This window comes from Pristiophorus japonicus, chromosome 4, assembly GCF_044704955.1.
Source record: "Pristiophorus japonicus isolate sPriJap1 chromosome 4, sPriJap1.hap1, whole genome shotgun sequence".
Classification (NCBI taxonomy): domain Eukaryota; kingdom Metazoa; phylum Chordata; class Chondrichthyes; family Pristiophoridae; genus Pristiophorus; species Pristiophorus japonicus.
In genome coordinates, this window is record NC_091980.1 from 315,476,586 (window position 1) to 315,504,527 (window position 27,942).

Genomic DNA, 27,942 nt, shown 5'->3' on the forward strand with positions numbered 1-27,942 from the left:
ACATAAACCCGGACGCCAGACCAGTACACCACAAGGCCAGAGCGGTGCCGTACGTGATGCGGGAAAAGATAGAAGGCGAATTGGACCGCCTGTTGAGGGAAGGCATCATCTCACCAGTCAAATTCAGTGACTGGGCGAGCCCGATTGTGCTGGTGCTCAAGGCGGATGGGTCGGTCAGGATATGTGGCGATTACAAGGCCACCATCAATCGGGTGTCACTCCAAGACCAGTACCCGCTACCGAGAGCGGAGGACCTCTTTGCGACGCTATCCGGTGGCAAACTTTTTTCAAAATTGGACCTGACCTCAGCTTACATGACGCAGGAGCTGGCGAGTGAGTCGAAGAAGCTGACCACCATCACGACACACAAGGGGTTGTTTGAGTACAACAGATGTCCGTTCGGGATTCGCTCGGCCGCCGCGATCTTCCAACGAAATATGGAAAGCCTCCTCAAGTCGATTCCAGGGACGGTGGTTTTTCAGGACGACATCCTCATTACGGGTTACGATACTGAAGAACACCTCCACAACCTGGAGGAGGTGCTACGCAGACTGGACCGGGTAGGTCTGCGACTGAAAAAGGCGAAGTGCGTCTTCCTAGCTCCAGAGGTAGAATTCCTGGGGATGAGGGTAGCAGCAGACGGGATCAGCCCTACTGCGTCCAAGACGGAAGTGATCCAGAGAGCACCCAGACCCCGTAACACGACGGAGCTGCGTTCGTTCCTGGGGCTCCTGAACTATTTTGGGAACTTTCTTCACAAATTGAGCACGCTGCTAGAGCCGCTACACGTGCTCCTACGCAAAAGTCGCGAATGGGTCTGGGGGGACAGCCAGGAAAGGGCTTTTAATAGAGCACGCAATTTGTTATGTTCCAACAATCTGTTAACGCTATATGACCCATGTAAGAAACTTGTGTTAACGTGCGATGCGTCGTCCTATGGTGTTGGGTGTGTGTTGCAGCATGTCAGTGCCAAGGGTCAGTTACAGCCGGTAGCTTATGCCTCCAGGAGTCTGTCCCAGGCAGAAAGGGGCTACGGGATGGTAGAAAAGGAGGCGCTCGCATGTGTATATGCGGTAAAGAAAATGCACCAGTACCTGTTTGGCAGGAAATTTGAGCTGGAGACAGATCACAAACCCCTAACGTCCCTTTTGGCCGACAACAAGGCCATAAATGAAAACGCATCGGCCCGCATACAGAGGTGGGCACTCACGTTAGCTGCCTATGACTACACAATTCGGCACAGACCGGGCACCGAAAACTGCGCCGATGCACTCAGCAGGCTCCCACTAGCCACCACTGAGGGGGCTACCGAGCATGGTGCTGAGATGGTCATGGCTGTTGAAGCTTTCGGAAGTGAAGGCTCACCCGTGACAGCCCGTCAGATTAAAGTCTGGACAAATAGAGACCCGCTATTGTCTCTCGTCAAGAAGTGTGCCCTGAATGGGGACTGGGCAGCCACGTACGGGGCATGCCCTGAGAAATTTAAACCATTTCACAGGCGCAGGGATGAACTCTCGATTCAGGCCGATTGCCTACTGTGGGGAAACTGCGTAGTCATGCCCCAGATGGGCAGAGAGGTGTTCATCAGAGAACTCCACAATGGGCACCCGGGCATTGTCACGATGAAGGCAATTGCCAGGTCACACGTTTGGTGGCCAGGGATAGACGCAGATCTGGAACTTTGTGTTCGCAGGTGCAACACATGTGCCCAGCTGGGCCATGCGCCCAGGGAAGCCCCCCTTAGCCCCTGGCCATGGCCCGCCAAGCCTTGGTCACGCATCCATGTAGACTACGCAGGTCCTTTCATGGGGAAAATGTTTTTGGTTGTAGTGGACGCCTACTCCAAATGGATCGAGTGTGACATTTTAAATTCAAGCACATCCTCTGCCACGGTAGAAAGTCTACGGGCAATGTTCGCTGCCCACGGTCTACCGGACATCTTGGTCAGCGACAATGGCCCGTGCTTCACAAGCACTGAATTCCAGGACTTCATGGCAGGCAATGGAATTAACCATGTTAGAACGGCACCGTTCAAGCCGGCCTCAAACGGCCAGGCAGAACAAGCAGTGCAGATAATCAAACAGGGGATGCTCAGATTCCAAGGGGGTTCCCTACAAACCCGCTTATCACGCCTCCTGTTGGCCTATAGATCCCGACCACACTCGCTCACAGGAGTTCCACCCGCAGAGCTACTAATGAAAAGGACGCTCAAAACCCGATTATCTCTTATACACCCCACCATGAAAGAAATTGTCGAAAACAGGTGCCAGTCACAATATCACTACTATGACAGGAATGCGAGGGCGCGATGTTTGATGTAAATGATCCTATTTTTGTCCTCAACTACGCTGCAGGGCCCAAATGGCTCGCAGGCACTGTGGTGCCAACGAGGGAAATAGGATTCTGGTAGTTAAACTTACCAATGGACAAATCTGCCGCAAACATGTGGATCAAACAAAAAGGAGGTTCAGCAACCCCATAGAAGCAGAGGAAGAACACGATATAGAGTTCACTCCACCACAGATGACCGAACACAGGAACCAAAGGGAGGAGAGCCCAGTCACTGTGGGCAGTCTGGATAGGCCTGAGGCACCGCAAACAGTAGACACTCGGGTCAGCGCCCAACAACCGGAGCCCCAACTCAGGCGCTCTACAAGGGAGCGTAAACCACCAGAGAGACTCAACCTGTGATCCCATTAAGACTTTGGGGGGGGGGGGAAGGTGATGTCATGTATTCAACCAGCATTGTAACCCATGTATAAACTGACCTAAGTTGTACACCGTGAGAACACTGACCACTAGGTGGGAGACACTCCTAACCTGGACCTTCAGGTATAAAAGGGGAAGCTCCACCCACCTTCATCACTTGAGCGCTAAGGAATAAAGGACAGGTCATAGACTGACCTTCTCTCAAGCATGGGCCTCGTGTGCATTTATACTGTGTAGTAAGGACGTATCAAGAACAATCCCCCCATCCCAGGAATCATAGAAACATAGAAATTTACAGCGCACAAGGAGATCATTTTGGCCCATCATGTCCACACCGGCCAACAGAGCCACACGGCCCTCGGTCAGCAGCCCTGAAGGTTACATATAAATCTATGAACAATGGCAGAAAGGTAAAGAGCACCCAGACCAACTAGTCCGCCCCACACAACTGAGACACCCCTTACACTGAAACATTCTACACTCCAACCCAATTTGAGCCATGTGATCTCCTGGGAGAGGCAAAAACCAGATAAAAACCCAGGCCAATTGGAGGGAAAAAAATCTGGGAAAATTCCTCTCCGACCCATCCAGGTGATCGAAACTAGTCCAGGAGATCACCCTGGCTGCATTCGATTCCCTGCAGTACTTACCATCGTATCTGCGCCGACCAACAAGAGGTTATCCATTCTAATCCCAATTACCAGCTCTAGGTCTGTAACCCTGCAGGTTGCGGCACTTTAAGTGCACATCCAAGCACCTTTTAAATGTGGTGAGGGTTTCCGCATCCACCATCCTTCCAGGCAGTGAGTTCTAGACCCCCACAATCTTCCGTGACGAAGCCCCCCCCCCCTCAAATCACCTCTGAACCTTCCACCAACCACCTTAAAACTATGCCCCCTTGTAATTGACCCCTCCACCAATGGAAATAGTCCCTTGCTATCCACTATATCCAGGCCCCTCAAAGTTTTGTACACCTCATTGAGGTCTCCTCTCAACCTCCTCTGTTTCAATGAGAACAAACACACCCTATCCAATCTGTCCTCATAGCTAAGATTCTCCATTCCAGGCAGCATCCTCATAAATCTCCTCTGCACCCTCTCGAATGCAATCACATCCTTCCTATAATACTGCGACCAGAACTGCATGCAGTACTCCAGCTGTTGCCTAACTAGCGTATTATACAATTTAAACATAACCTCCCTGTTCTTGTATTCTATGCCTCGGCCAATAAAGGCAAGCATTCCGTATGCCTTCTTAACCATCTTGTTTGTCATTTTCAGGGATCTGTGGACAAGCACTCCAAGATCCCTTTGTTCATCTACACTATTAAGTGGCCCACCGCTTAATGTGTATTCCCTTTCCTTATTAGTCCTCCCAAAGTGCATTACCTCACACTTCTCTGAATTAAATTCCATTTGCCACTGCTCTGCCCACCTGACCAGTAGATTGATATCCTCCTGCAGCCCATGACTTTCCTCTTCATTATCAACCACACAGCCAATTTTAATGTCATCTGCAAACTTCTTAATCATACTCCCTATATTCAAATCTAGATCATTGATGTATACCACAAAAAGCAAGGGACCCAGTACTGAGCCCTGCAGAACCCCACTGGAAACATCCTTCCAGTCACAAAAACATCCATCAACCATTACCCTTTGCTTCCTACCTTTAAGCCAATTTTGGATCCAACTAGCCACTTTGCCCTGGATCCCATGAGCTTCAACCTTCGTGACCAATCTACCATGTGGGACCTTATCAAAAGCTTTGCTAAAGTTTATATACACTACATCGTACGCACTGCCCTCATCGACCTTCTTGGTTACTGATAAGCTCATAAAAAAGGATGAAACTGAGTACTCAGTACAACGAGCAAGTGTGACCTTAGCTCCTTTAATAAGACACCAGAGTGCAGGTACCTCGTGGGTGGCCTGCTTATATACTGTACACCCAAGGGATGCTGAGATCTCTTGGGACTCCAACAGGTTGGCCCTCTGGTGGTAGTGTAACACAGGTTGTAATCACTCCCCCGTGAAGTCAATAGTACACTTATTTACAAGGTGGGATGATCTGAGGCTTTTCGCTCCCTTGTCGATCGTCTCGGTACAAATGCGGGTGTGGGTCAGTTGATTAGTTCTTCACTGGGCTGCTGCTTCGTGGTCAACCATGATGTCAATTGCCACTTGTGTGTGTGTGTTGAAGGGTCAAAGTTGGTGGTGTCTTCTTCGGTTTGTTCATAGCTGTTGATGAACTGCAATTTGATTTGGTCCAAATGTTTTCTGTATGTTAGTCCATTGGCCAATTTGACCTGAAACACCCTTTTCCCCCTCTTTGGCTGTGACCATGTCAGCGAGCCATTTGGGACCATTTCCATAATTGAGTACAAAAACACAGGATCATTGATCTCAATATCGCATGACAAATTTGCACGATCATGGTACACACTTTGTTGATGCCGATGCCATCAACATGATCATGGCGATCAGGGTGGACAAGAGAGAGCCTTGTTTTAAGCGCCCTTTTCATGAGCAGCTCGGCTGGGGGAACCTCGGTGAGTGACTGGGGTCTGGTGCGGTAGCTGAGCAGTACTCGGGACAACCAGGTCTGCAGGGAGCCTTCCGACACACGTTTCAAGCTTTGCTTGATGGTCTGAACTGCCCGTTCTGCCTGGCCGTTGGATGTGGGCTTGAACGGGGCAGTTGTGATGTGCTTGATCCCGTTGCGGGTCATGAATTTCTTGAATTCAGCACTGGTGAAGCACGGCCCATTGTCGCTGACCAGGACATCAGGCAGGCCATGCGTGGCAAACACGGCTCGTAAGCTTTCAATAGCGGCCATGGATGTGCTTACAGATATTATCGCACATTCAATCCATTTTGAGTAAGTGTCCACGACAACCAAAAACATTTTGCCTAGAAATGGGCCCGCATAGTCAACGTGGATCCACGGTTTGAAGGGCCACGACCACAAACTTAGCGGTGCCTCTCTGGGTGAATTGCTCAGCTGAGAGCAAATGTTGCACTGGCGCACGCATGACTCTAAATCTGAGTTGATGCTGGGCCACCACACATGGGATCTGGCGATGGCTTTCATCATTACGATGCCTGGGTGGGTGCTGTGCAGTTCACAAATGAATGTATCTCTGCCTTTCTTGGGCAAGACCACGCGATTGCCCCACAACAGACAGTCCGCCTGCAGGGATATTTCGTCTTTGCGCTTGTTGAACGGCTTAATCGCCTCCTGCATCTCCGCTGGGACGCTGGACCAGCTCCCATGGAGGACACAATTTTCTTTTACCAAGGACAGTAAAGGATCCTGGCTGGTCCAGGTCCTGATCAGACAGGCTGTGACGGGGGACTTCTCGTTCTTGAATGCATCCATTACCATGAGCAAGTCCGCTGGCTGTGCCATTTCCACCCCGGCGGTGGGCAATGGCAGCCGATTGGGAGCATCTGCACAGTTCTCTGTGCCGAGGATTACATAGTTGTATGCCGACAAGGTGAGTGCCATCTTTGGATGCGGGCAGAGGCATTGGTGTTAATCCCTTTGCTCTCAGAGAACAGCGATATGCGGCTTGTGGTCAGTTTCAAGCTCAAACTTGATGCCAAATAAGTACTAGTGCATTTTTTTTACCCCGTAAACGCACACCAGAGCCTCTTTTTTAATCATGCTGTAGGCCCTTTCGGCCTTGGACACACTACTAGACGCTTAAGCGACCGGTTGCAAAATCCCCGATTCATTAGCCTGTTGTAACACACACCCGACCCCGTATGACGACACATCGCAAGCCAGCACTAATCTTTTACAGGGGTTATACAGGACAAGCAGTTTGTTTGAACACAAAGGCAGCCTCTTGTGAATTCCCCCATACCCAGTCATCTCCCTTGCGCAGTAACACATGTAGGGGATCTAGCAAGGTGCTTAACCCAGGTAGGAAATTACCAAAATAGTTAAAGAGTCCCAGGAACGACCGCAGCTCCATCACATTCTGCGGTCTCGGCGCATTCTTGATGGTCTTCGTCTTGGCCTCGGTGGGTCTGATGCCGTCTGCTGTGATTCTTCTTCTCAAGAACTCGACCTCCTGCGCCAGGGAAACACACTTCGAGCGTTTCAACCTGAGCCCCGCGCGATCCAACCGACTAAGAACCTCTTCCAGATTCATCAAGTATTCGATGATGTCCCGACCTGTAACCAGTATATCGTCCTGGAAAACCACGGTGCGAGGAACCGACTTTAGCGGGCTCTCCATGTTCCGTTGGAAGATTGCCGCGGCCGACCGAATCCCGAACGGACATCTGTTATAGATGAACAGTACTTTATGCAGGTGAGGCCTTTCGAAGACTCCTCCAGCTCCTGCGTCATGTTGGCCGAGGTCAGGTCCAGCTTGGTGAACGTCTTCCCTCCAGCCAGGGTCGCAAGTAGGTCGTCTGCCTTGGGTAGCGGATACTGGTCCTGTAGCGAAAAACGGTTAATCGTTACTTTATAGTACCCATACATTCTGACCGTGCTGTCCTCTTTAAGTACCGGGACAATCGGACTGGCCCATTCGTTGAATTCCACCGGTGTGATGATGCCTTCTCGCTGCAGCCTGTCCAGCTCAATTTCCACTTTTTCACACATCATATACGGTACTGCCCGTGCCTTGTGGTGGATGGGTCGCCTACCGGGAACCAAATGGATCTGCACTTTCGCCCCCGAGGAACTTCTAATGCCTGGCTCGAACAATGATGGAAACTTACTCAGAACCTGGGCACATGAGGCGTCGTCGACGGATGAGAGCGCTCGGATGTCGTCCCAGTTCCAGCGGATTTTTCCCAGCCAGCTTCTGCCAAACAATGTGGGGCCATTCCCTGGCACAATCCACAGCGGGAGTTCGTGTACTGCTCCATCATAGGAGACTTTGACTTCTGCACTGCCAATTACAGGGATTAGTTTCTTGGTGTAAGTCCTTTGTTTGTTGTGAATGGGGCTGAGCTTGGCCTGTGTGCCTTAGAAACATAGAAAATAGGTGCAGGAATAGGCCATTCGGTCCTTCGAGCCTGCACCACCATTGAATAAGATCATGGCTGATCACTCACCTCAGTACCCCTTTCCTGCTTTCTCTCCATACCCCTTGATCCCTTTAGCCATAAGGACCATATCTAACTTCCTCTTAAATATATCTAACGAACTGGCATCAACAACTCTCTGCGGTAGAGAATTCCACAGGTTAACAACTCTCTGTGTGAAGAAGTTTCTCCTCATCTCAGTCCTAAATGGCTTACCCCTTATCCTTAGACTGTAACCCCTGGTTCCGGATTTCCCCAACATTGGGAACATTCTTCCTGCATCTAACCTGTCTAAACCCATCAAAATTTTATATGTTTCTATGAGATCCCCTCTCATTCTTCTAAACTCCAGTGAATACAGGCCCAGTCGATCCAGTCTCTCCTCATATGTCAGTCCTGCCATCCCGGGAATCAGTCTGGTGAACCTTCGCTGCACTCCCTCAATAGCAAGAACGTCCTTCCTCAGATTAGGAGACCTGTTGAAGGCCTTTTTACTCATTATGGACTGACTCGCACCCGTGTCCAGTTTCATCGATACTGGAATTCCGTTCAGTTCAACTTTCAACATTATTGGTGGACATTTCATGCTGAATATGTGTACCCCGTACACTTCTGCCTCCTCGGTTCGTGTCTCCAATTCAGTCTGATCCACAGTGGATCGATCTTCCTCTGCAACGTGGTGGTTTGCAGCTCGTCTGCACATTCGCTGGAGGTGTCCCATTGTTCTGCAACCATTGCACGCATAGTGCTTGAAGCGACATTGATGGGCTCGATGATCACCTCCACAGCGGCAACAAGGTGTTAACTACCTCGCATTAACGATTGATGGCAGACTCTGGGTCATCCGAAGTCGGGCAGCAGCAGCCGGCGTGTACGTTCTGCCATGTATATTCCTGCTCGAAAGCGACGTTTCTTTGCTCTGCGAAATCTGTTTGATGTTGTCGCTGGTGGACATAAATGCCTGGGCTATCATTATGGCTTTACTTAGCTTCGGAGTTTCAACGGTTAAGAGTTTGCCAAGGAATGCCTCATGGCCAGTGCCCAGTACAAAAAAGTCTCTAAGCATTTGTTCTAGGAATCCCTCAAATTCACAATGTCCTGCAAGGCTCCTTAGTTGGCGACATAACTCGCCACTTCCTGGCCCTCCAACCGTTGATACGTGTAGAATCGATATCTCGCCATCAAAAAGCTTTCCTTAGGATTTAGGTGCTCCCGGACCAGCGTACACAATTCTTCGTAGGATTTAGCTGTTGGTTTTGCCGGAGCTAGTAGATTCGTCATAGGTTGTTGCCCCACAGACAGTTAGGAGGATCGCCCTTCGTTTTAAACATAGAAATATAGAAAACAGGTGCAGGAGTAGGCCATTTGGCCCTCATCCCCTTCCAGCTCGTTAGCCACAAAGTATTGGTCGAGTCTCTCCCAATTGTCCCCTTCTGAGAACTTCTCCAGGATACCAACTGTTCTTTGCATTTTCGCGCGGTTGTTCGTTACCTCGTTGCCAATTGATAAGCTCATAATAAAGGATGAAACTGAGTACTGTGTACAAAGAGCAAGTGTGACCTTAGCTCCATTAATGAGATTTCAGAGTGCAGGTACCTCGTGGGTGGCCTGATTATATATAATGCTCCCAAGGGATGCTGGGATTCCTTGGGACTCAAACAGGTAGACCCTCTGGTGGTAGTATAATACAGGTTGCAAGGGGTTAAATACATAACAGTTACCTCCTCGAAAAATTCAAACACGATCTTCGCTTAACAAATCCGTGCTGACTGTCCCTGATTAATCCTTGCCTTTCTAAATGTAGATTTATCCTGTCCTTCAGGATTTTTTCCAATAATTTTCCCACCACTGAGGTTAGGCTGACAGGCCTGTAATTACTTGGCCTATCCCTTTCTCCCTTTTTAAACAAGGGTACCACATTAGCAGTCCTCCAGTCCTCAGGCACCATGCCTAAATCCAAAGAGGACTGGAAAATGATGGTCAAGGCCTCTGCTATTTCCTCTTTTACTTCGCTCAACAGCCTGGGATACATTTCATCAGGGCCTGGGGACTTAGCTACTTTCAAAGCAGCTAAACCCCTGAATACCTCCTCACTCACTATGTTTATTTCATCCAGAATTTCACACTCCTCCTTGTTAGCAGTATCTGCATTGCCTCTTTCCTTTGTGAAAACAGACGCAAAGTATTCATTAAGAACCCTACCAACATCATCTGCCTCCAAAGATTACCCTCATAGTCTCTAATAGGCCCTACCCTTTCTTTAGTTATCCTCTTGCTCTTAATATATTTATAGAATATCTTTGGGTTTTTCTTAATTTTACTGGCCAAGAATTTTTCATGCTTTCTCTTAGCATTCCTAATATCCTTTTTAATTTTATCTCTTAACTTTCTATATTCCTCCAAAGATTCTATAGTATTTAGCCGTTGATATATGACATAAGCTTCCCCTTTTTTTCTTTATCCTCCCCTGTAAGTCCCTAGACATCCAGGGGGCTCTAGAATTATTTTTCCCAGCCTTTTTCTTTAAGGGCACATGTTTGGCCTGAGCCTTCTGGATCTCCTCCTTGAATGCCTCCCACTGTTCCGACTGATTTACCCACAAGTAGCTGTTTCCAGTCCACCATGGCCAAATCACTCCTTAACTTAGCAAAGTTAGCTTTTCCCCAATTTGAGACTTTTATTCCAGGCCTATCCTTGTCCTTATCCATAACTAGCTTGAATCTGACTGAATTATGATCACTAGCACCCAAGTGCTCTCCCACTAATACCCCTTCCACCTGCCCAGCTTCATTCCCCAAAACTAAATCCAAAACTTCCCCCTCCCATGTTGGGCTTGTAACATACTGACTAAAAAAGTTCTCTTAAATGCATTTTAAGAATTCCGCACCCTCTATACCCTTTACACTATATTTGTCCCAATCAATACTTGGATAGTTAAAATCCCCTACTATTACTGCCCTATGGTTTTTGGGCTTCACAGAGATTTGCCTACATATTTGCTCCTCTATCTCCCTCCCACTGTTTTGGGGATCTATAATACACGCCCAGCAGTGTGATCGCCCCTTTTTTATTTTTCAATTCGACCCATATGGTCTCATTTGATGATTCCTCTAACATATCATTCCTCCTCACCGATGTAATAGTTTCTTTAATCAATACCGCGACCCCCCCGCTCCCTTTTTATCCCCCTCTCTGTCTTGTCGAAATATCCTGTAACCAGGAATATTGAGCTGCCAAACCTGCCCCTCTTTCAGCCATGTCTCTGTAATGGCTATAACATCATATTCCCAAGTGTCTACCTGTACTCTTAGCTCCTCCGCCTTACTCGCTATACTCCTTGCATTAAAGTATATACCATTTAACACAGGAAGACCTCCTTGATTACTACTTACTAACCCTTGTTTCCTCTGACTTACCGATTCGCTTTCTAAATTCTTGCTATCCAATATCTGCTTTACTTCCTGGCCTATTGAATGTGTTCTCAGGTTCCCATTCCCCTGCCAAGCTAGTTTAAACTCTCCCCAACAGCACTAGCAAAACTCTCTACGAGGATATTGGTCCCGGCGCTGTTGAGGTACAACCCGTCCGGTTTGTACAGGTCTCAACTCCCCCAGAAGCGGTCCTAATGCCTCAAGAACTTAAAGCCCTCCCTCCTACACCAACTCTCCAGCCACGTGTTCATCCTCTCTATCCTCCTGTTCTTGTACTCATTAGCACGTGGCACCGTTAGTAACCCGGAGATTATTATCTTTGCGGTCCTACCCTTTAATTTCCTTCCTAACTCCCTAAATTCTACCTGTTGGACCTCATCCTCTTTCTACCTACGTCATTGGTCCCGATATGGATCATGACCTTTTGCTGTTTACCCTCTCCCCCAAGAATGCCCTGCGTCTGCTCTGTGACATCCTTGACCCTGGCACCAGGGAGACACCATACCATTCTGGAGTCACGTCTGCGGCCGCAGAAATGCCTCGCTGTTCCCCTAACTATAGAATCCCCTATTACGAGCTCTTTTATTCTTTGTCCCTCCCCCTGTGCAGCTGAGCCACCCGTGGTGCCTTGGAATTGGCTCTAGCTGCACTCCCCAGAGGCACCATTGCTCTCACCGATGCTCAGAACTGAATATCGGTTTGAAAGTAAGATGAACTCAGAGGGGAGATCTCCTGCACTACCCGCCTAGCATTCTTACTTCATCTAGTGGTCACCCACTTCCCCTCTGCCTGCACGCTTTTAAGCTGCGGGGTGACCACCTCCTGAAACGTGCTATCCACGTAGCACTCAGCCTGGTGAACCTTCGTTGCACTCTCTCTATGGCAAGTATATCCTTCCTTAGGTAAGGAGACCAAAACTGTACACAGTACTCCAGGTGCGGTCTCACTGTACACAATACTCCAGGTGCGGTCTCACCAGGGCCCTATATAATTGCAGGAAGACATCTTTACTCTTATACTCAAATCCTCTTGTAATAAAGGCCAATGTACCATTTGCTTTCTTAATTGCTTGCTGTACCTGCGTGTTAACTTTCAGTTATTCGTGAACAAGGACACCCAGGTCCCTCTGAACATCGACATTTCCCAATCTCTCACCATTTAAAAAATACTCTGTTTTTAGATTTTTCCTATCAAAGTGGATAACTTCACATTTCTCCACATATTTGGCCCAAGTTTCCACATGATTTGCGCCTGATTTTTAGGAGCAACTGGTAGAGAACGGACTATCTTAGAAATCGCAATTCTCCACATTTTTTTTTCTGCAGTTCTAGTCAGGTAGAACAGTTCTACTTTGGAACAGAATTTTTTCTTCAAAAGGGGGCGTGTCCGGCCACTGACGCCTTATTTGAAAGTTTCCACAGTGAAAACGTACTCCAAACTAAAGTAGAATGGAGCAAGTGAAGATTTTTGTAGAACTGAAAAAACCTGTTCTACACATTAAAAAATCAGGTGCAGGTTACAAATTAGGCGTCCAGAACGAGGTGGGAGGGGGAGGGAACTCATTAAATTCTACAATTAATCCATATTTATACTTCTACAAATATTATACAAATAAATCCAACCTGAATAAACATTTATAAGCCAAGAAAAGATTAAATAAACCATCTTTCTACCTGTGTGAAAGTGCTTCAGCCAGGGAGAATTCTGCAGCCGTTCATGCCGCTAAGCGGGAGGGAGGGGAAGGAGGCAGCGGGTTGTTGTTGTGGAGGGGAGGGAGGGGAAGGAGACAGTGAGAAGGGCAGCCTCAGTTCTAGTACCCACCCCCTCCCACTTACAAAATGGGCGCCGCGCCAAACAGCTGCAAAGCGCTCGAGAATAGCGCGTTTTTTTTCTGGCGCCGTTTTAGGCGCGAAAAACGGGCGCCCAGCTCGGAGGGGCGCCTGTTTTTTATCCTGTGGAAACTTGGGCCCTATATTCCATTTGCCATGTTCTTGCCCACTCACTGAGCCTGTCTATATCCCCTTGAAGCCTCTTTGCATCCTCCTCACAGCTTACATTCCCACATAGCTTTGTACCATCAGCAAACTTGGATATATTACATTTGGTCCCCTCATCCAAATCATTGAAACAGATCGTGAATAGCTGGGGCCCCAGCACTGATCCCTGCGGCACCCCACTGGTTACACACAGCCTGCCAACCCGAAAATGATCTGTTTATTCCTACTATGTTTTTTGTCTGTTAACCAATCCTCAATCCATGCTGGTATATTACCCCTCAATCCCATGAGTCCTAATTCTATTTAATAACCTCTTGTGTGGCACCTTATCGAATGCCTTCTGATCCAAAGCTAATCCCACTGCCTCACTCTCGATGGCTTCACTGTCCTTTCTAGAGGAGAGACTGGAGAAACTGGGCTTGGGTTGTTCTCCTTAGAACACAAGGGATTAAAGGGAGATTTAGTAGAGGCGTTCAAAATTATGAGGTGTTTTGACAGAGTAGATAGGGAGAAACTGTTTTCACTGGTGGGAGAGTTGGTAACTAGAGAACAAAGATTTAAGATAATTGACAAAAATGGCAGTTTGGGCGGTGGGGAGAGATGAGGACAGTTTTTTTATATGCTTGTGATCTGGAATGCACTGCCTGAAAGGGTGGTGTAAGAAGATTCAATAGTAACTTTCAAAAGGGAATGGATATATATTTAAAAAGAAACATTTGTAGGGCTACGGGGCGAGCGGGGGAGTGGGACTAATCGGATCGCTCTTTCAAAGAGCCGACACAGGCACGATGGGCCGAATGGCCTCCTTGTGTGTTCTAAGATTCTATGATAATGGGGCACCCAAAACTGCACACAGCACTCTAACTGTAGCCCAGCCAATATTTTGTAGAATGTGATTACTCAATGCCATTTATAAAACCCTGAATGCTGTTGCTCTTTTTCAGGGATCAATCTTCCTGCGCTCACACTTTCATGGAATTGTGTGTATTTGAACCATCTGTCATCCACATCCTCCAGAATCTTTCCGTTGAGTGCAAACTCCTATTGCTTGATTTTTCTCCTAATGTGCATCACCTCACACTGCTCCACATTAAACTGCACCTGCCCCCTGTCTGCCCATCCCACTAATCTGCCTCTCTTTCTGAAGTATTTTACAATCCTCACAGTTTGGCCAAACTCCTACTATTGTGTCATCAGCAAGTTGTGGTTGTATCTCTTATACAGAAGTCCAAACCGTTGCTACCTCATTGATATATACCAAGAACAAAAGTGGGCTCAGCAACTGACCCCTGGGGTACTCCACTTCCAACCCTTCTCCAACCCGAGCACCAATGAGTCACCCTAACTCTGTTTCCTGTCAGTCAATCAGCTTTCTATCTGTGCTGTGACATTCCCTCTTACACCAGGCGTGTGAATGTACCAAGCCTCGTTTGAGGCATCTTATCCAACGCCACCTATAAATCCCTCTCCTGCCATCAATCCAATCAGTCACTTCTTCAAACAAACATTACCTGCCTTTAACAATACAGTACTGTGCTGGCTGTCCTGCAGTAACCAATGCATTTCTAAACGCTTACGACTTATATTTTGAATCAGGGCCGAGTTTGCCTATAACTGAGGTTAGACTATCCGGCCGTTTACACTGTTTCGCCAGAGTTTCCACTGAAGTTATGGTGGGTTTAGGGGAGAGACACCCCCATCCCCCTACACCATCTGCTTTACCCATACCTCCTTCTACAAGTTCTCACATTGGACACTCTCCAGTCCCATGGCACAACTTGAGGTTTAAAAACATTTGCTTACAGCCTGTCTCTGCTCTGACTTCTTTCAAAAGCCCAGTACCCTAACTTCTAGAGAAGCCTCACCCTCCCATTAACGCTCAATGCTCCCATTGAAACCCATCCCTATAGCGCATTAACTCTCCCATTGAAGCTGATCATTCTAATACATTAACTGTCCCATTAAAGCCCATCCCTCTAATACATTGAGTGCAGGCTGATGGGGTGGTAATTGGCCGGATTGGATTTGTCTTTCTTTTTGTGGATAGGACATAAACTGGGCAATTTTCCAATTTGTCAGGTAGATGCCTGTGTTGTAGCTGTACTGCAACAGGTTGGCTAGAGTCACGGCTAGTTCTGAGGCACAGGTCTAACATAACAGCCAAGATGTTGTCGGGACCCGTAGCCTTTGCTGTGGATTGAGGGATATTGGCTGAAGCCAAGCGTAAAGAGCGAAAGGAGAGCACGGCAACCCAAGCACCCCACCCACCCGTTCCTTCAACCATCGTCTGCCCCACCTGTGACAAAGACTGTAGGTCCCACGTGGGACTCATCAGCCACGAGAACTCATTTTTAGTGTGGAAGCAAGTCATCCTCGACTCCGTGGGACTGCCAAAGAGAGAGATTGGGAGAAGGAGAATAGGTGAGTCCGAGATCTAACCTAAAGGGTCTAATGGCTGTTTAAGCTTCCAGGTATACCTAACACACTCTCTGGTTAGCCCATGCTGGGTACACACCTGCATCCTTTTCCATTCCACTCTCCAGTGTCTCCCTCCACCTGCAGCTCCTCACATCAGACTGCGGCTCTGGCATCTTGTTCCTCAGGAGAAGATGAAGGAGCTGGATTTATTTAACCCAATGCCACACGTCCTTTCAAGATAAACCAATCAAGGGTTTGTTATCCCAGATCTCAAGTACATATATTTTAGTTGTAAAAGAAAATCCCACCCTTCCAACTTATTGTGTATCTGTAAAGCATGCACTCCCATGTTCCGCCACCAGGGAGCTCATCCCCTGAAGTCCCTACGGATCCCAGCATCCCTTGGGAGCACTGTATATAAGCCGGCTCCTAAGGCCTGTTCCTCACTCTGGAGTGTGTTATTAAAGACTGAGGTCACTGTTACTTTAACCTCCGTATGCAGCCGCATCTGTGTTAGTAACACAATAACTAGCGACGAGAATATGAATCCAACGCAATGATACAGCAAACTGTGGGCATCCTGGAGAAGTTCTCGGAGGGTGAAGACTGGGAAGCCTATGTCGAACGGCTAGACCAGTACTTTGTAGCCAACGAGCTGGACGGAGAAGGAAGCGCTGCAAAAATGAGAGCGATCCTCCTCACAGTCTGTGGGGCACCGACCTACAGCCTCATGAAGAATCTTCTGGCTCAGGTGAAACCCACAGATAAGTCGTATGAGGAGCGGTGTATACTGGTTCGGGAGCATCTTAACTCGAGGGAGAGCATGATGATGGCGAGGTATCGGTTCTACACGTGCCAGCGATCTGAAGGTCAAGAAGTGGCGAGCTACGTCGCCGAGCTAAGGCGACTTGCAGGACAATGTGAGTTTGATGGCTACCTGGAGCAAATGCTCAGAGACTTTTTTGTAGTGGACATTGGCCACAAGACCATCCTACGAAAACTTTTGACTGTAGAGACACCGACCCTCAGTAAGGCCATTGCGATAGCACAAGCATTTAAGTCCACCAGTGATGACACCAAACAAATCTCTCAGCAAACAAGTGCTAGCAATGTTCAGAAATTAACTGGAACTGTGTTTGCGAGCAGAAATGTACAGGGCAGAAATCACGAGTCTGCAACTGCCAGCAGGCCTCAGGTGACCCAGATGACTCAGAGTCCCCAACAAAGGATGAATGCAAGGCAATTCACACCTTGTTGGGGTTGTGGAGGCTTCCATTCAGCCTATTCATGCCGCTTCAAAGGGTATGTTTGCAAGAGCTGTGGAACAATGGGGCTCCTCCAACGAGCTTGCAAACGAGCTGCAAGCTCTGCAAAACCTGCTAACCACCACGTGGCAGAGGAAGATCGGTCCATGGTGGATCAAAGCCATTTCGAGCCTCAGAGAGAGGAGGCAGATGCTGAAGTACACGGGGTGCACATATTTTTGACGAAACGTCCACCTATAATGCTACACGTAAAATTGAATGGCTAACCCATAGCCATGGAACTGGACACTGGCGCTAGCCAATCCATCATGAGTAAAAAGATGTTTGAGAGACTGTGGTGCAACAAGGGCATTCAGACCAGCCCTAAGCCCCATCCACACAAAACTGAGAACGTACACCAAAGAGCTTATCACTGTCGTGGGCAGCGACATGGTCAAGGTCACCTACGAGGGCACGGTGCACGAACTGCCACTCTGGATTGTCCCGGGTGATGGCTGCTTGGAAGGAGCTGGCTGGGCAAATTCCGCTGGAACTGGGATGACATCCGAGCGCGATCATATGTCGATGAGGCCTTATGTACCTAGGTTCTGAACAAATTTCCTTCTTTTTTTGAGCCAGGCATTGGAAACTTTTCCAGGCGAAGGTGTGGATCCACTTGGTCCCAGAGGCTCGACCTATTCACCACAAGGCGCGAGCGGTACTTCACATGATGAGGGAGAGAGTGGAAATCAAGCTGGACAGGCTGCAACACGAGGGCATCGTCTCCCCAGTGGAATTCAGCGAGTGGGCCAGCCCGATTGCTCCAGTACTCAAAAGTGATGGCATGGTCAGGATTTGTGGCGATTATAAAGTAACTATTAATCGTTTCTCGCTACAGGACCAATACCCGCTACCTAAGGCAGACGACCTATTTTCGATGCTGGCAGGAGGCAAGATGTTCACCAAGCTCGACCTGACTTCAGCCTACATTACGCAGGAGCTGGAGGAATCTTCGAAGGGCCTCACCTGCATCAACACGCAAAAGGGACTGTTCATCTACAACAGATGCCTGCTTGGAATTCGGTCGGCTGCAGCGATCTTCCAGAGAAACATGGAGAGCCTACTCAAGTCGGTATCACACATGGTGGTCTTTCAGAACGACATATTGGTCACGGGTCGGGACACCGCCGAGCACCTACAAAACCTGGAGGAGGTCCTCCAGCGACTGGATCGCGTAGGGCTGCGGCTGAAGAGTTCAAAATGCATCTTCATGGCAACAGAAGTGGAGTTTTTAGGGAGAAAGATCGCGGCGGACGGCATTCGGCCCACAGACGCCAAGACAGAGGCTATCAGGAACTCGCCCAGGCCACAGAACGTCACGAAACTGCGGTCGTTCCTGGGACTCCTCAACTATTTTGGTAACTTCCTACCGGGGTTAAGCACCCTCTTAGAGCCACTACATGTGTTATTGCGTAAAGGTGAGAACTGGGTATGGGGAAAAAAAACAAGTAATTGCTTTTGAGAAAGCCAGAAACAGTTTATGCTCCAACAAGCTGCTTGTATTATATAACCCGTGTAAAAGACTTGTGCTAGCATGTGATGCGTCGTCGTACGGAGTCGGGTGTGTATTACAACAAGCTAACGTTGTGGGGAAGTTGCAACCTGTCGCCTATGCTTCCAGGAGCTTGTCTAAGGCCGAGAGGGCCTACAGCATGATTGAGAAAGAGGCATTAGCATGTATGTTCAGGGTAAAGAAAATGCATCAGTACCTGTTTGGCCTCAAATTTGAGCTGGAAACCGATCACAAGCCCTTCACATCCCTGTTTGCTGAAAACAAGGGGATAAATACTAATGCCTCAGCACGCATACAAAGGTGGGCACTCGCGCTATCAGCGTATAACTATACCATCCGCCACAGGCCAGGCACCGAGAGCTACCAGTGCCCACCACGGGGGTGGAAATGGTGCAGCCTGCAAACTTGTTGATGGTGGCGCAGCCCGCGGACTTGTTGATGGTCATGGAAGCGTTTGAAAATGATAAATCACCTGTCACGGCCCGCCAGATTAGGGCTTGGACCAGCCAAGATCCTCTGCTGTTCCTAGTTAAAAACTGTGTACTGCATGGGAGCTGGGCCAGCATCCCCGTTGAAATGCAAGAGCCAATCAAGCCGATCCAGCGGCGAAAGGACGGCAGACTGCCTGTTGTGGGTAACCGCGTAGTGATGTTCATCTCGGATCTCCACAGCACACACCCGGGTATAGTAATGATGAAAGCGATAGCCAGATCCCACGTGTGGTGGCCCGGTATCGACTCTGATTTAGAGTCCTGTGTATGGCAATGCAGCGTATGTGCTCAGTTGAGCAACACGCCCAGAGAGGCACCACTAAGTTTGTGGTCCTGGCCCTCCAGACCATGGTCGAGGATCCATGTCGACTATAAAAAGGCCGCGAGAGGCGTCGGGAGTCCGTTGGAGAGGCGAGCTTGTGCAGCTACAGGGAGAAGGCAAAAAAGAAGTAGAAAGAAAGAGAAAGGTGACATCACAGCCAAGGGGGTAAGTGATTGGCTGGTGATTGGTGAGTAGTTTTTATTTTTTCCTTCGATAACAGTGAGTAAACTTTAGCATTGTTGTTGCCAATTTAAGTGTATCTAAGGGTTAAGTCATGGCAGGAGAGCTCGGTCACGTGATATGCTCCTCCTGTACCATGTGGGAACTCAGGGACACTTCCGGTGTCCTGATGACTACGTGTGCGGGAAGTGTATCTGCCTCCAGCTCCTGACGGACTGCGTTGTGGAATTGGAGCTGAGGGTGGATTCACTCTGGAGCATCCACGATGCTGAGAATGATGTGAGTAGCACGTGCAGCGAGTTGATCTTACCGCAGGTGAAGGGTCCACAGCCAGCTAGGGAATGGAAGACCAGCAGGGAGCAGTGCAAGGAAGGTAGTGCAAGGGTCCCCTGCGGTCATCCCCCTGCAAAACAGATACACCGTTTTGAGTACTGTTGAGGGGGATGATTCATCAGGGGAGGGCAGCAGCAGCCAAGTTCATGGCATCATGGCTGGCTCTGCTGCACAGGAGGGCAGGAAAAAGAGTGGGAGAGCGATAGAGGGGATTCGATTGTAAGGGGAATAAATAGGCGTTTCTGCGGCCGCAACCGAGACTCCAGGATGGTATGTTGCCTCCCTGGTGCAAGGGTCAAGGATGTCTCGGAGTGGGTGCAGGACATTCTGAAAAGGGAGGGTGAACAGCCAGTTGTTGCGGTGCACATTGGTACAAAAGATATAGGTTAAAAAAAGGGATGAGGTCCTACGAGACGAATTTAAGGAGCTAGGAGCTAAATTAAAACGTAGGACCTCAAAAGTAGTAATCTCGGGATTGCTACCAGTGCCACGTGCTAGTCAGAGTAGTAATCGCAGGATAGCGCAGATGAATACATGGCTTGAGCAGTGGTGCAGCAGGGAGGGATTCAAATTCCTGGGGCATTGGAACCGGTTCTGGGGGAGGTGGGACCAGTACAAACCGGACGGTCTGCACTTGGGCAGGACCGGAACCAATGTCCTAGGGGGAGTGTTTGCTAGTGCTGTTGGGGAGGAGTTAAACTAATATGGCAGGGGGATGGGAACCAATGCAGGGAGACAGAGGATAACAAAAAGGAGACAAAAGCAAAAGACAGAAAGGAGATGAGTAAAAGTGGAGGGCAGCGAAACCCAAGGCAAAAAACAAAAAGAGCCACTGAATATAAAGGGGCTGCAGGAGGGGTCAAAACTAAAAATCATGGTTTAAAAACTAGTATTAAAACACTCTACCAAAACGCATGCAGCATTGGAAATAAAGTAAATGAGTTGACGGCACAAATCATTACAAATGGGTATGATTTGGTGGCCATTACAGAAACGTGGTTGCAGGGTGGCCAAGACTGGGAATTAAACATACAGGGGTATCTGACGATTCGGAAAGATAGACAAGAAGGGAAAGGAGTTGGGGTAGCTCTGTTAATAAAGGATGATATCAGGGAAGTTGTGAGAGATGATATTGGCTCTAAGGAACAAAATGTTGAATCATTGTGGGTGGAGATTAGAGATAGTAAGGGAAAAAAGTCACTAGCGGGCGTAGTTTATAGGCCCCCAAATAATAACTTCACGGTGGGGCGGGCAATAATCAAGGGAATAATGGAGGCATGTGAAAAAGGAACGGCAGTAATCATGGGGGATTTTAACCTACATATCGATTGGTCAAATCAAATTGCACGGGGTAGCCTGGAGGAGGAATTCATAGAATGCATACGGGATTGTTTCTTAGAACAGTATGTTACAGAACCTACAAGGGAGCAAGCTATCTTAGATCTGGTCCTGTGTAATGGGAGAGGAAAAATAAACGATCTCGTAGTAAAAGAATCTCTCGGAATGAGTGATCACAGTATGGTTGAATTTGTAGTACAGATTGAGGGTGAGGAAGTTGTGTCTCAAATGAGCGTACTATGCTTAAACAAAGGGGACTACAGTGGGATGAGGGCAGAGTTGGCTAAAGTAGACTGGAAACACAGAATAAACGGTGGCACAATTGAGGAACAGTGGAGGATTTTTAAGGAGCTCTTTCATAGTGCTCAACAAAAATATATTCCAGTGAAAAAGAAGGGCGGTAAGAGAAGGGATAACCAGCCGTGGATAACCAAGGAAATAAAGGAGAGTATCAAATTAAAAACCAATGCGTATAAGGTGGCCAAGGTTAGTGGGAAACTAGAAGATTGGGAAAATTTTAAACGACAGCAAAGAATGACTAAGAAAGCAATAAAGAAAGGAAAGATAGATTACGAAGGTAAACTTGCGCAAAACATAAAAACAGATAGTAAAAGCTTTTACAGATATATAAAATGGAAAATAGTGACTAAGGTAAATGTTGGTCCCTTAGAAAATGAGAAGGGGGATTTAATAATGGGAAATGTGGAAATGGCTGAGACCTTAAACAATTATTTTGCTTCGGTCTTCACAGTGGAAGACACAAAAACCATGCCAAAAATTGCTGGTCACAGGAATGTGGGAAGGGAGCACCTTGAGACAATCACTATCACTAGGGGGGGTAGTGCTGGACAGGCTAATGGGACTCAAGGTAAACAAGTCCCCTGGTCCTGATGAAATGCATCCCAGGGCGGAAGTTATAGCAGATGCCTTCGTTATAATCTACCAAAATTCTCTGGACTCTGGGGAGGTACCAGCGGATTGGAAAGCAGCTAATGTAACGCCTGTTTAAAAAAGGGGGCAGACAAAAGGCAGGTAACTATAGGCCGGTTAGCTTAACATCTGTAATAGGGAAAATGCTTGAAACTATCATTAAGGAAGAAATAGCAGGACATCTAGATAGGAATAGTGCAATCAAGCAGACGCAGCATGGATTCATGAAGGGGAAATCATGTTTAACTAATTTACTGGAATTCTTTGAGGATATAACGAGCATGGTGGATAGAGGTGTACTGATGGATGTGGTGTATTTAGATTTCCAAAAGGCATTCGATAAGGTGCCACACAAAAGGTTACTGCAGAAGATAAAGGTACGTGGAGACAGAGGAAATGTATTAGCATGGATAGAGAATTGTCTGGCTAACAGAAAGCAGAGAGTCGGGATAAATGGGTCCTTTTCTGGTTGGGAATCGGTGGTTAGTGGTGTGCCACAGGGATCGGTGCTGGGACCACAACTGTTCACAATATACATAGATGACCTGGAAGAGGGGACAGAGTGTAGTGTAACAAAATTTGCAGATGACACAAAGATTAGTGGGAAAGCGGGTTGTGTAGAGGACACAGAGAGGCTGCAAAGAGATTTAGATAGGTTAAGCGAATGGGCTAAGGTTTGACAGATGGAATACAATGTCGGAAAGTGTGAGGTCATCCACCTTGGGGGGGGAAAAAAAACAGTAAAAGGGAATATTATTTGAATGGGAAAAATTACAACATGCTGAGGTGCAGAGGGACCTGGGGGTCCTTGTGCATGAATCTCAAAAAGTTTGCAGGTGCAGCAGGTAATCAGGAAGGCGAATGGAATGTTGGCCTTCATTGCGAGAGGGATGGAGTACAAAAGCAGGGAGGTCCTGCTGCAACTGTATAGGATATTGGTGAGGCCGCACCTGGAGTACTGCGTGCAGTTGTGGTCACCTTACTTAAGGAAGGATATACTAGCTTTGGACAGGGTACAGAGACGATTCACTAGGCTGATTCCTGAGATGAGGGGGTTACCTTATGATGATAGATTGAGTAGACTGGGTCTTTACTCGTTGGAGTTCAGAAGGATGATGGGTGATCTTATAGAAACATTTAAAATAATGAAAGGGATAGACAAGATAGAGGCAGAGAGGTTGTTTCCACTGGTCGGGGAGACTAGAACTAGGGGGCACAGCCTCAAAATACGGGGGAGCCAATTTAAAACCGAGTTGAGACGGAATTTCTTCTCCCAGAGGGTTGTGAATCTGTGGAATTCTCTGCCCAAGGAAGCAGCTGAGGCTAGCTCATTGAATGTATTCAAGTCACAGATCGATAGATTTTTAACTAATGAGGGAATTAAGGGTTATGGGGAGAGGGCGGGTAAGTGAAGCTGAGTCCACGGCCAGATCAGCCATGATCTTGTTGAATGGCGGAGCAGGCTCGAGGGTCTAGATGGCCTACTCCTGTTCCTAATTCTTATGTTCTTATATTCTTATGCAGGCCCGTTTCTCGGTAAAATGTTCCTGGTGGTGGTGGATGCTTTTTCAAAATGGATTGAATGTGAAATAATGTCGGGAAGCACCGCCACCACCACCATTGAAAGCCTGAGGGCCATGTTTGCCACCCACGGCCTGCCTGACATACTGGTCAGTGACAACGGGCCATGTTTCACCAGTGCCGAGTTTAAAGAATTCATGACCCGCAATGGGATCAAACATGTCACCTCGGCCCCGGTTAAACCAGCCTCCAACGGGCAGGCAGAGCGGGCAGTACAAACAATCAAACAGAGCCTTAAACGAGTCAGAGAAGGCTCACTCCAAACCCGCCTGTCCCGAGTACTGCTCAGCTACCGCACGAGACCCCACTCGCTCACAGGGGTGCCCCCGGCTGAGCTACTCATGAAAAGGACACTTAAAACCAGACTCTCGCTGGCTCATCCCAACCTGCATGATCAGGTAGAGAGCAGGCGGCAGCAACAAAATGTAAACGATGGTCACGGGAAATTGATTTGAATGACCCTGTGTATGTGCTAAACTATGGACATGGTCCCAAGTGGATCGTGGGCACGGTGATAGCTAAAGAAAGGAGTAGGGTGTTTGTAGTCAAACTAGACAATGGACAAATTTGCAGAAAGCACCTGGACCAAACGAGGCTGCGGTTCACAGACTGCCCTGAACAACCCACAGCAGACACCACCTTTTTCGCGCCCACAACACACACCCAAAGGATCAACGACACCACACCGGACCAGGAAATCGAACCCATCACACCCAACAGCCCAGCAAGGCCAGGCTCACCCAGCAGCCCTGCAGGGCCAACAACACGCCAGCCCAGCGAGGACACAGCCAACACACCAGAACAGACATTTGTACCGAGGCGGTCCACCAGGGAAAGAAAGGCTCCCGACCGCCTCACCTTGTAAATAGTTTTCACTTTGACTTTTGGGGGGGGGGGGGCGGGGGGTGGGAGTGATGTTGTGTATCTGTAAAGCATGCACTCCCATGTTCCGCCACCAGGGAGCTCATCCCCTGAAGTCCCAGGGGATCCCAGCATTCCTTGGGAACACTGTATATAAGCCGGCCCCCTAAGGCCTGTTCCTCACTCTGGAGTGTCTTATTAAAGACTGAGGTCACTGTTACTTTAACCTCCCTGTGTGCAGTCTCATCTGTGTTAGGAACACAATACAACTATCACCCCCTCTTGACATAGAAACATAGAAAATAGGTGCAGGATTAGGCCATTCGGCCCTTCGAGCCTGCACCACCATTCAATATCATGGCTGATCATTCACCTCAGTACCCCTTTCCTGCTTTCTCTCTATACCCCTTGATCCCTTTAGCTGTAAGGGCCATATCTAACTCTCTCTTGAATATATCCAATGAACTGGCATCAACAACTCTCTGAGGCAGGGAATTCCACAGGTTAACAACTCTCCGAGTGAAGAAGTAAATGGATTACCCCTTATCCTTAGACTGTGTCCCATGGATCTGGACTTCCCCAACATCAGGATCATTTTTCCTGCATCTAACCTGTCCAGTCCCGTCAGAATTTTATATGTTTCTATGAGATCCCCTCTCATCCTTCTAAACTCCAGTGAATAAAGACCCAGTCGATCCAGTCTCTCCACATACGTCAGTCCTGCCAACCCAGGAATCAGTCTGGTGAATCTTCGCTGCACTCCCTCAATAGCAAGAACGTCCTTCCTCAGATTAGGAGACCAAAACTGAACACAATATTCCAGGTGAGGCCTCACCAAGGCCCTGTACAACTGCAGTAAGACCTCCCTGCTCCGATACTCAAATCCCCTAGCTATGAAGGCCAACATGCCATTTGCCTTCTTCACCGCCTGCTGTGCCTGCATGCCAACTTTCAATGACTGATGTACCATAACACCCAGGTCTTGTTGCACCTCCCCTTTTCCTAATCTGCCGCCATCCAGATAATATTCTGCCTTCATGTATTTGCCCCCAAAGTGGATAACCTCACATTTATCCACATTATACTGCATCTGCCATGCATTTGCCCAGTCACCTATTCTGTCCAATTCACCCTGCAGCCTCTTAGCCTCCCCCTCACAGCTCACACTGCCACCCAGCTTAGTATCATCTGCAAACTTGGAGATATTACACTCAATTCCTTCATCTAAATCATTGATGTATATTGTAAATAGCTGGGGTCCCAGCACTGAGCCCTGCGGCACCCCACTAGTCACTGCCTGCCATTCTGAAAAGGACCCGTTTATCCCGACTCTCTGCTTCCTGTCTGCCAACCAGTTCTCTATCCACGTCAGTACATTACCCCAATACCATGTGCTTTAATTTTGCAAACCAATCTCTTGTGTGGGACCTTGTCAAAAGCCTTTTGAAAGTCCAAATACACCACATCCACTGGTTCTCCCTTGTCCACTCTACTAGTTACATCCTCAAAAAATTCCAGAAGATTCGTCAAGCATGATTTCCCTTTCATAAATCCATGATGACTTGGACCAATCCTGTCACTGCTTTCCAAATGCGCTGCTATTTTATCTCTAATAATTGATTCCAACATTTTCCCCATTCATCATCATCAGAGGCAGTCCCTCAAATCGAGGATGACTTGCTTCCATGTCAAAAAGTTCACAGGTGTTTCAATGATGGACCTAAAATTCGAGGTCCAAACTAAATCTTGAAGGGTGGAAGATGCCTGTGCTTGGATTTTTTTTTTTAACGTGTGGTGACCGTTGCACACCAGCCACCACACGGGCTTGACAGAGCTAGTTCTTGGTGCAGTAGCAAGGATTAACCAAGACGACTGGAGACCAGCTCTGCTGCACGGACCTAGTGTGCACACATATCGAAGTGTGGGCTGGCCCGTGCTGCCCCTGGGCACTCGCCTCTTCTGGGTCCCGAACTTGCGCCTCTCCTGAGCCCCATCTGTTGCCGCTCACCACCCCGACCTCGCCGCTCCTGCACCCCGACCTCGCTGCTCTTGCAGTACCTGCCCACGCTCCAATCACCGACCTGGACCTTGGTGACGTCCCTTATCACTGCCGTTGCTCTCCTGCTCTAGCACGTGCTGCTCCCTGGAGTGGTCTGCCGCCACACTGCTCCTTCCGGTCCCTGGCCTGCTCCGATGGTGCTCTCAGGCCAGAGGCCGCACAGACTGCTGGATGTCAGGCTAACCGGTCAATAATTACCCGTTTTCTCTCTCCCTCCTTTTTTTAAAAGTGGTGTTATATTAACTACCCTCCAGTCCATAAGAACAGATCCAGAGTCGAGAGACTGTTGGAAAATGACCACCAATGCAACCACTATTTCTAGGGCCACTTCCTTAAGTACTCTGGGATGCAGAATATCAGGCCCCGGGGATTTATCGGCCTTCAATCCCATCAATTTCCCTAACGCAATTTCCCGCCTAATAAGGATTTCCTTCAGTTCCTCCTTTTCACTAGACCCTCGGTCACCTAGTATTTCCGGAAGATTATTTGTGTCTTCCTTCGTGAAGACAGAACCAAAGTATTTGTTCAACTGGTCTGCCATTTCTTTGTTCCCCATTATAAATTCACCTAATTCTGACTGCAAGGGACCTACATTTATCTTCACTAATCTTTTTCTCTTCACATATCTATTAAAGCTTTTGCAGTCAGTTTTTATGTTCCCAGCAAGCTTCCTCTCATACTCTATTTTCCCTCTCCTAATTAAACCCTTTGTCCTCCTCTGCTGAATTCTAAATTTCTCACAGTCCTCAGGTTTGCTGCTTTTTCTGGCCAATTTATATGCCTCTTCCTTGGATTTAACACTATCCTTAATTTCCCCTGTTAACCACGGTTAAGCCATTTTCCATGTTTTATTTTTACTCCAGACAGGGATGTACAATTGTTGAAGTTCATCCATGTGATCTTTAAATGTTTGCCATTGCCTATCCACCGTCAACCCTTTAAGTATCATTCGTCAGTTCATTCTAGCCAATTCACGCCTCATACCATCGAAGTTACCTTTCCTTAAGTTCAGGACCCTAGTCTCTGAATTAACTGTGTCACTCTCCATCTTAATAAAGAATTCTACCATATTATGGTCACTCTTCCCGAAGGGGCCTCGCACAACAAGATTGCTCATTAGCCCTTTCTCATTACACATCACCCAGTCTAGGATGGCCAGCCCTCTAATTGGTTCCTCGACATATTGGTCTAGAAAACCATCCCTAATACACTCCAGGAAATCCTCCTCCACCGTATTGCTACCAGTTTGGTTAGCCCAATCTATTATGTCGATTAAAGTCACCCATGATAACTGCTGTACCTTTATTGCACGCATCCTTAATTTCTTGTTTGATGCTGTCCACAAATTCATTACTACTGTTTGGTGGTCTGTACACAACTCCCACTAGCGTTTTCTGCCCTTTGGTATTCTGCAGCTCCACCCATAC

At 48.0% G+C, this 27,942-nt stretch overlaps 1 protein-coding gene across 9 annotated transcripts in view; it reads right to left on the reverse strand.

The window, feature by feature from the left end:
* Nucleotides 1-27,942, reverse strand: part of gstz1 (glutathione S-transferase zeta 1) — a 92,251-nt gene that overhangs the window by 30,049 nt on the left and 34,260 nt on the right. Inside the window, exon 2 of one of the 9 annotated variants that reach the window (XM_070879731.1) lies at nt 15,701-15,833. The exons of 6 other annotated variants lie outside the window; for them this stretch is intronic. In XM_070879731.1, the coding sequence (XP_070735832.1) occupies nt 15,701-15,776 (76 nt within the window). In that variant the 5' untranslated portion in view covers nt 15,777-15,833. Of the gene's footprint in view, nt 1-15,700; nt 15,834-27,942 lie in introns of those variants that run through there. 2 more of the 9 variants (XM_070879732.1, XM_070879730.1) reach the window with 2 other exon arrangements.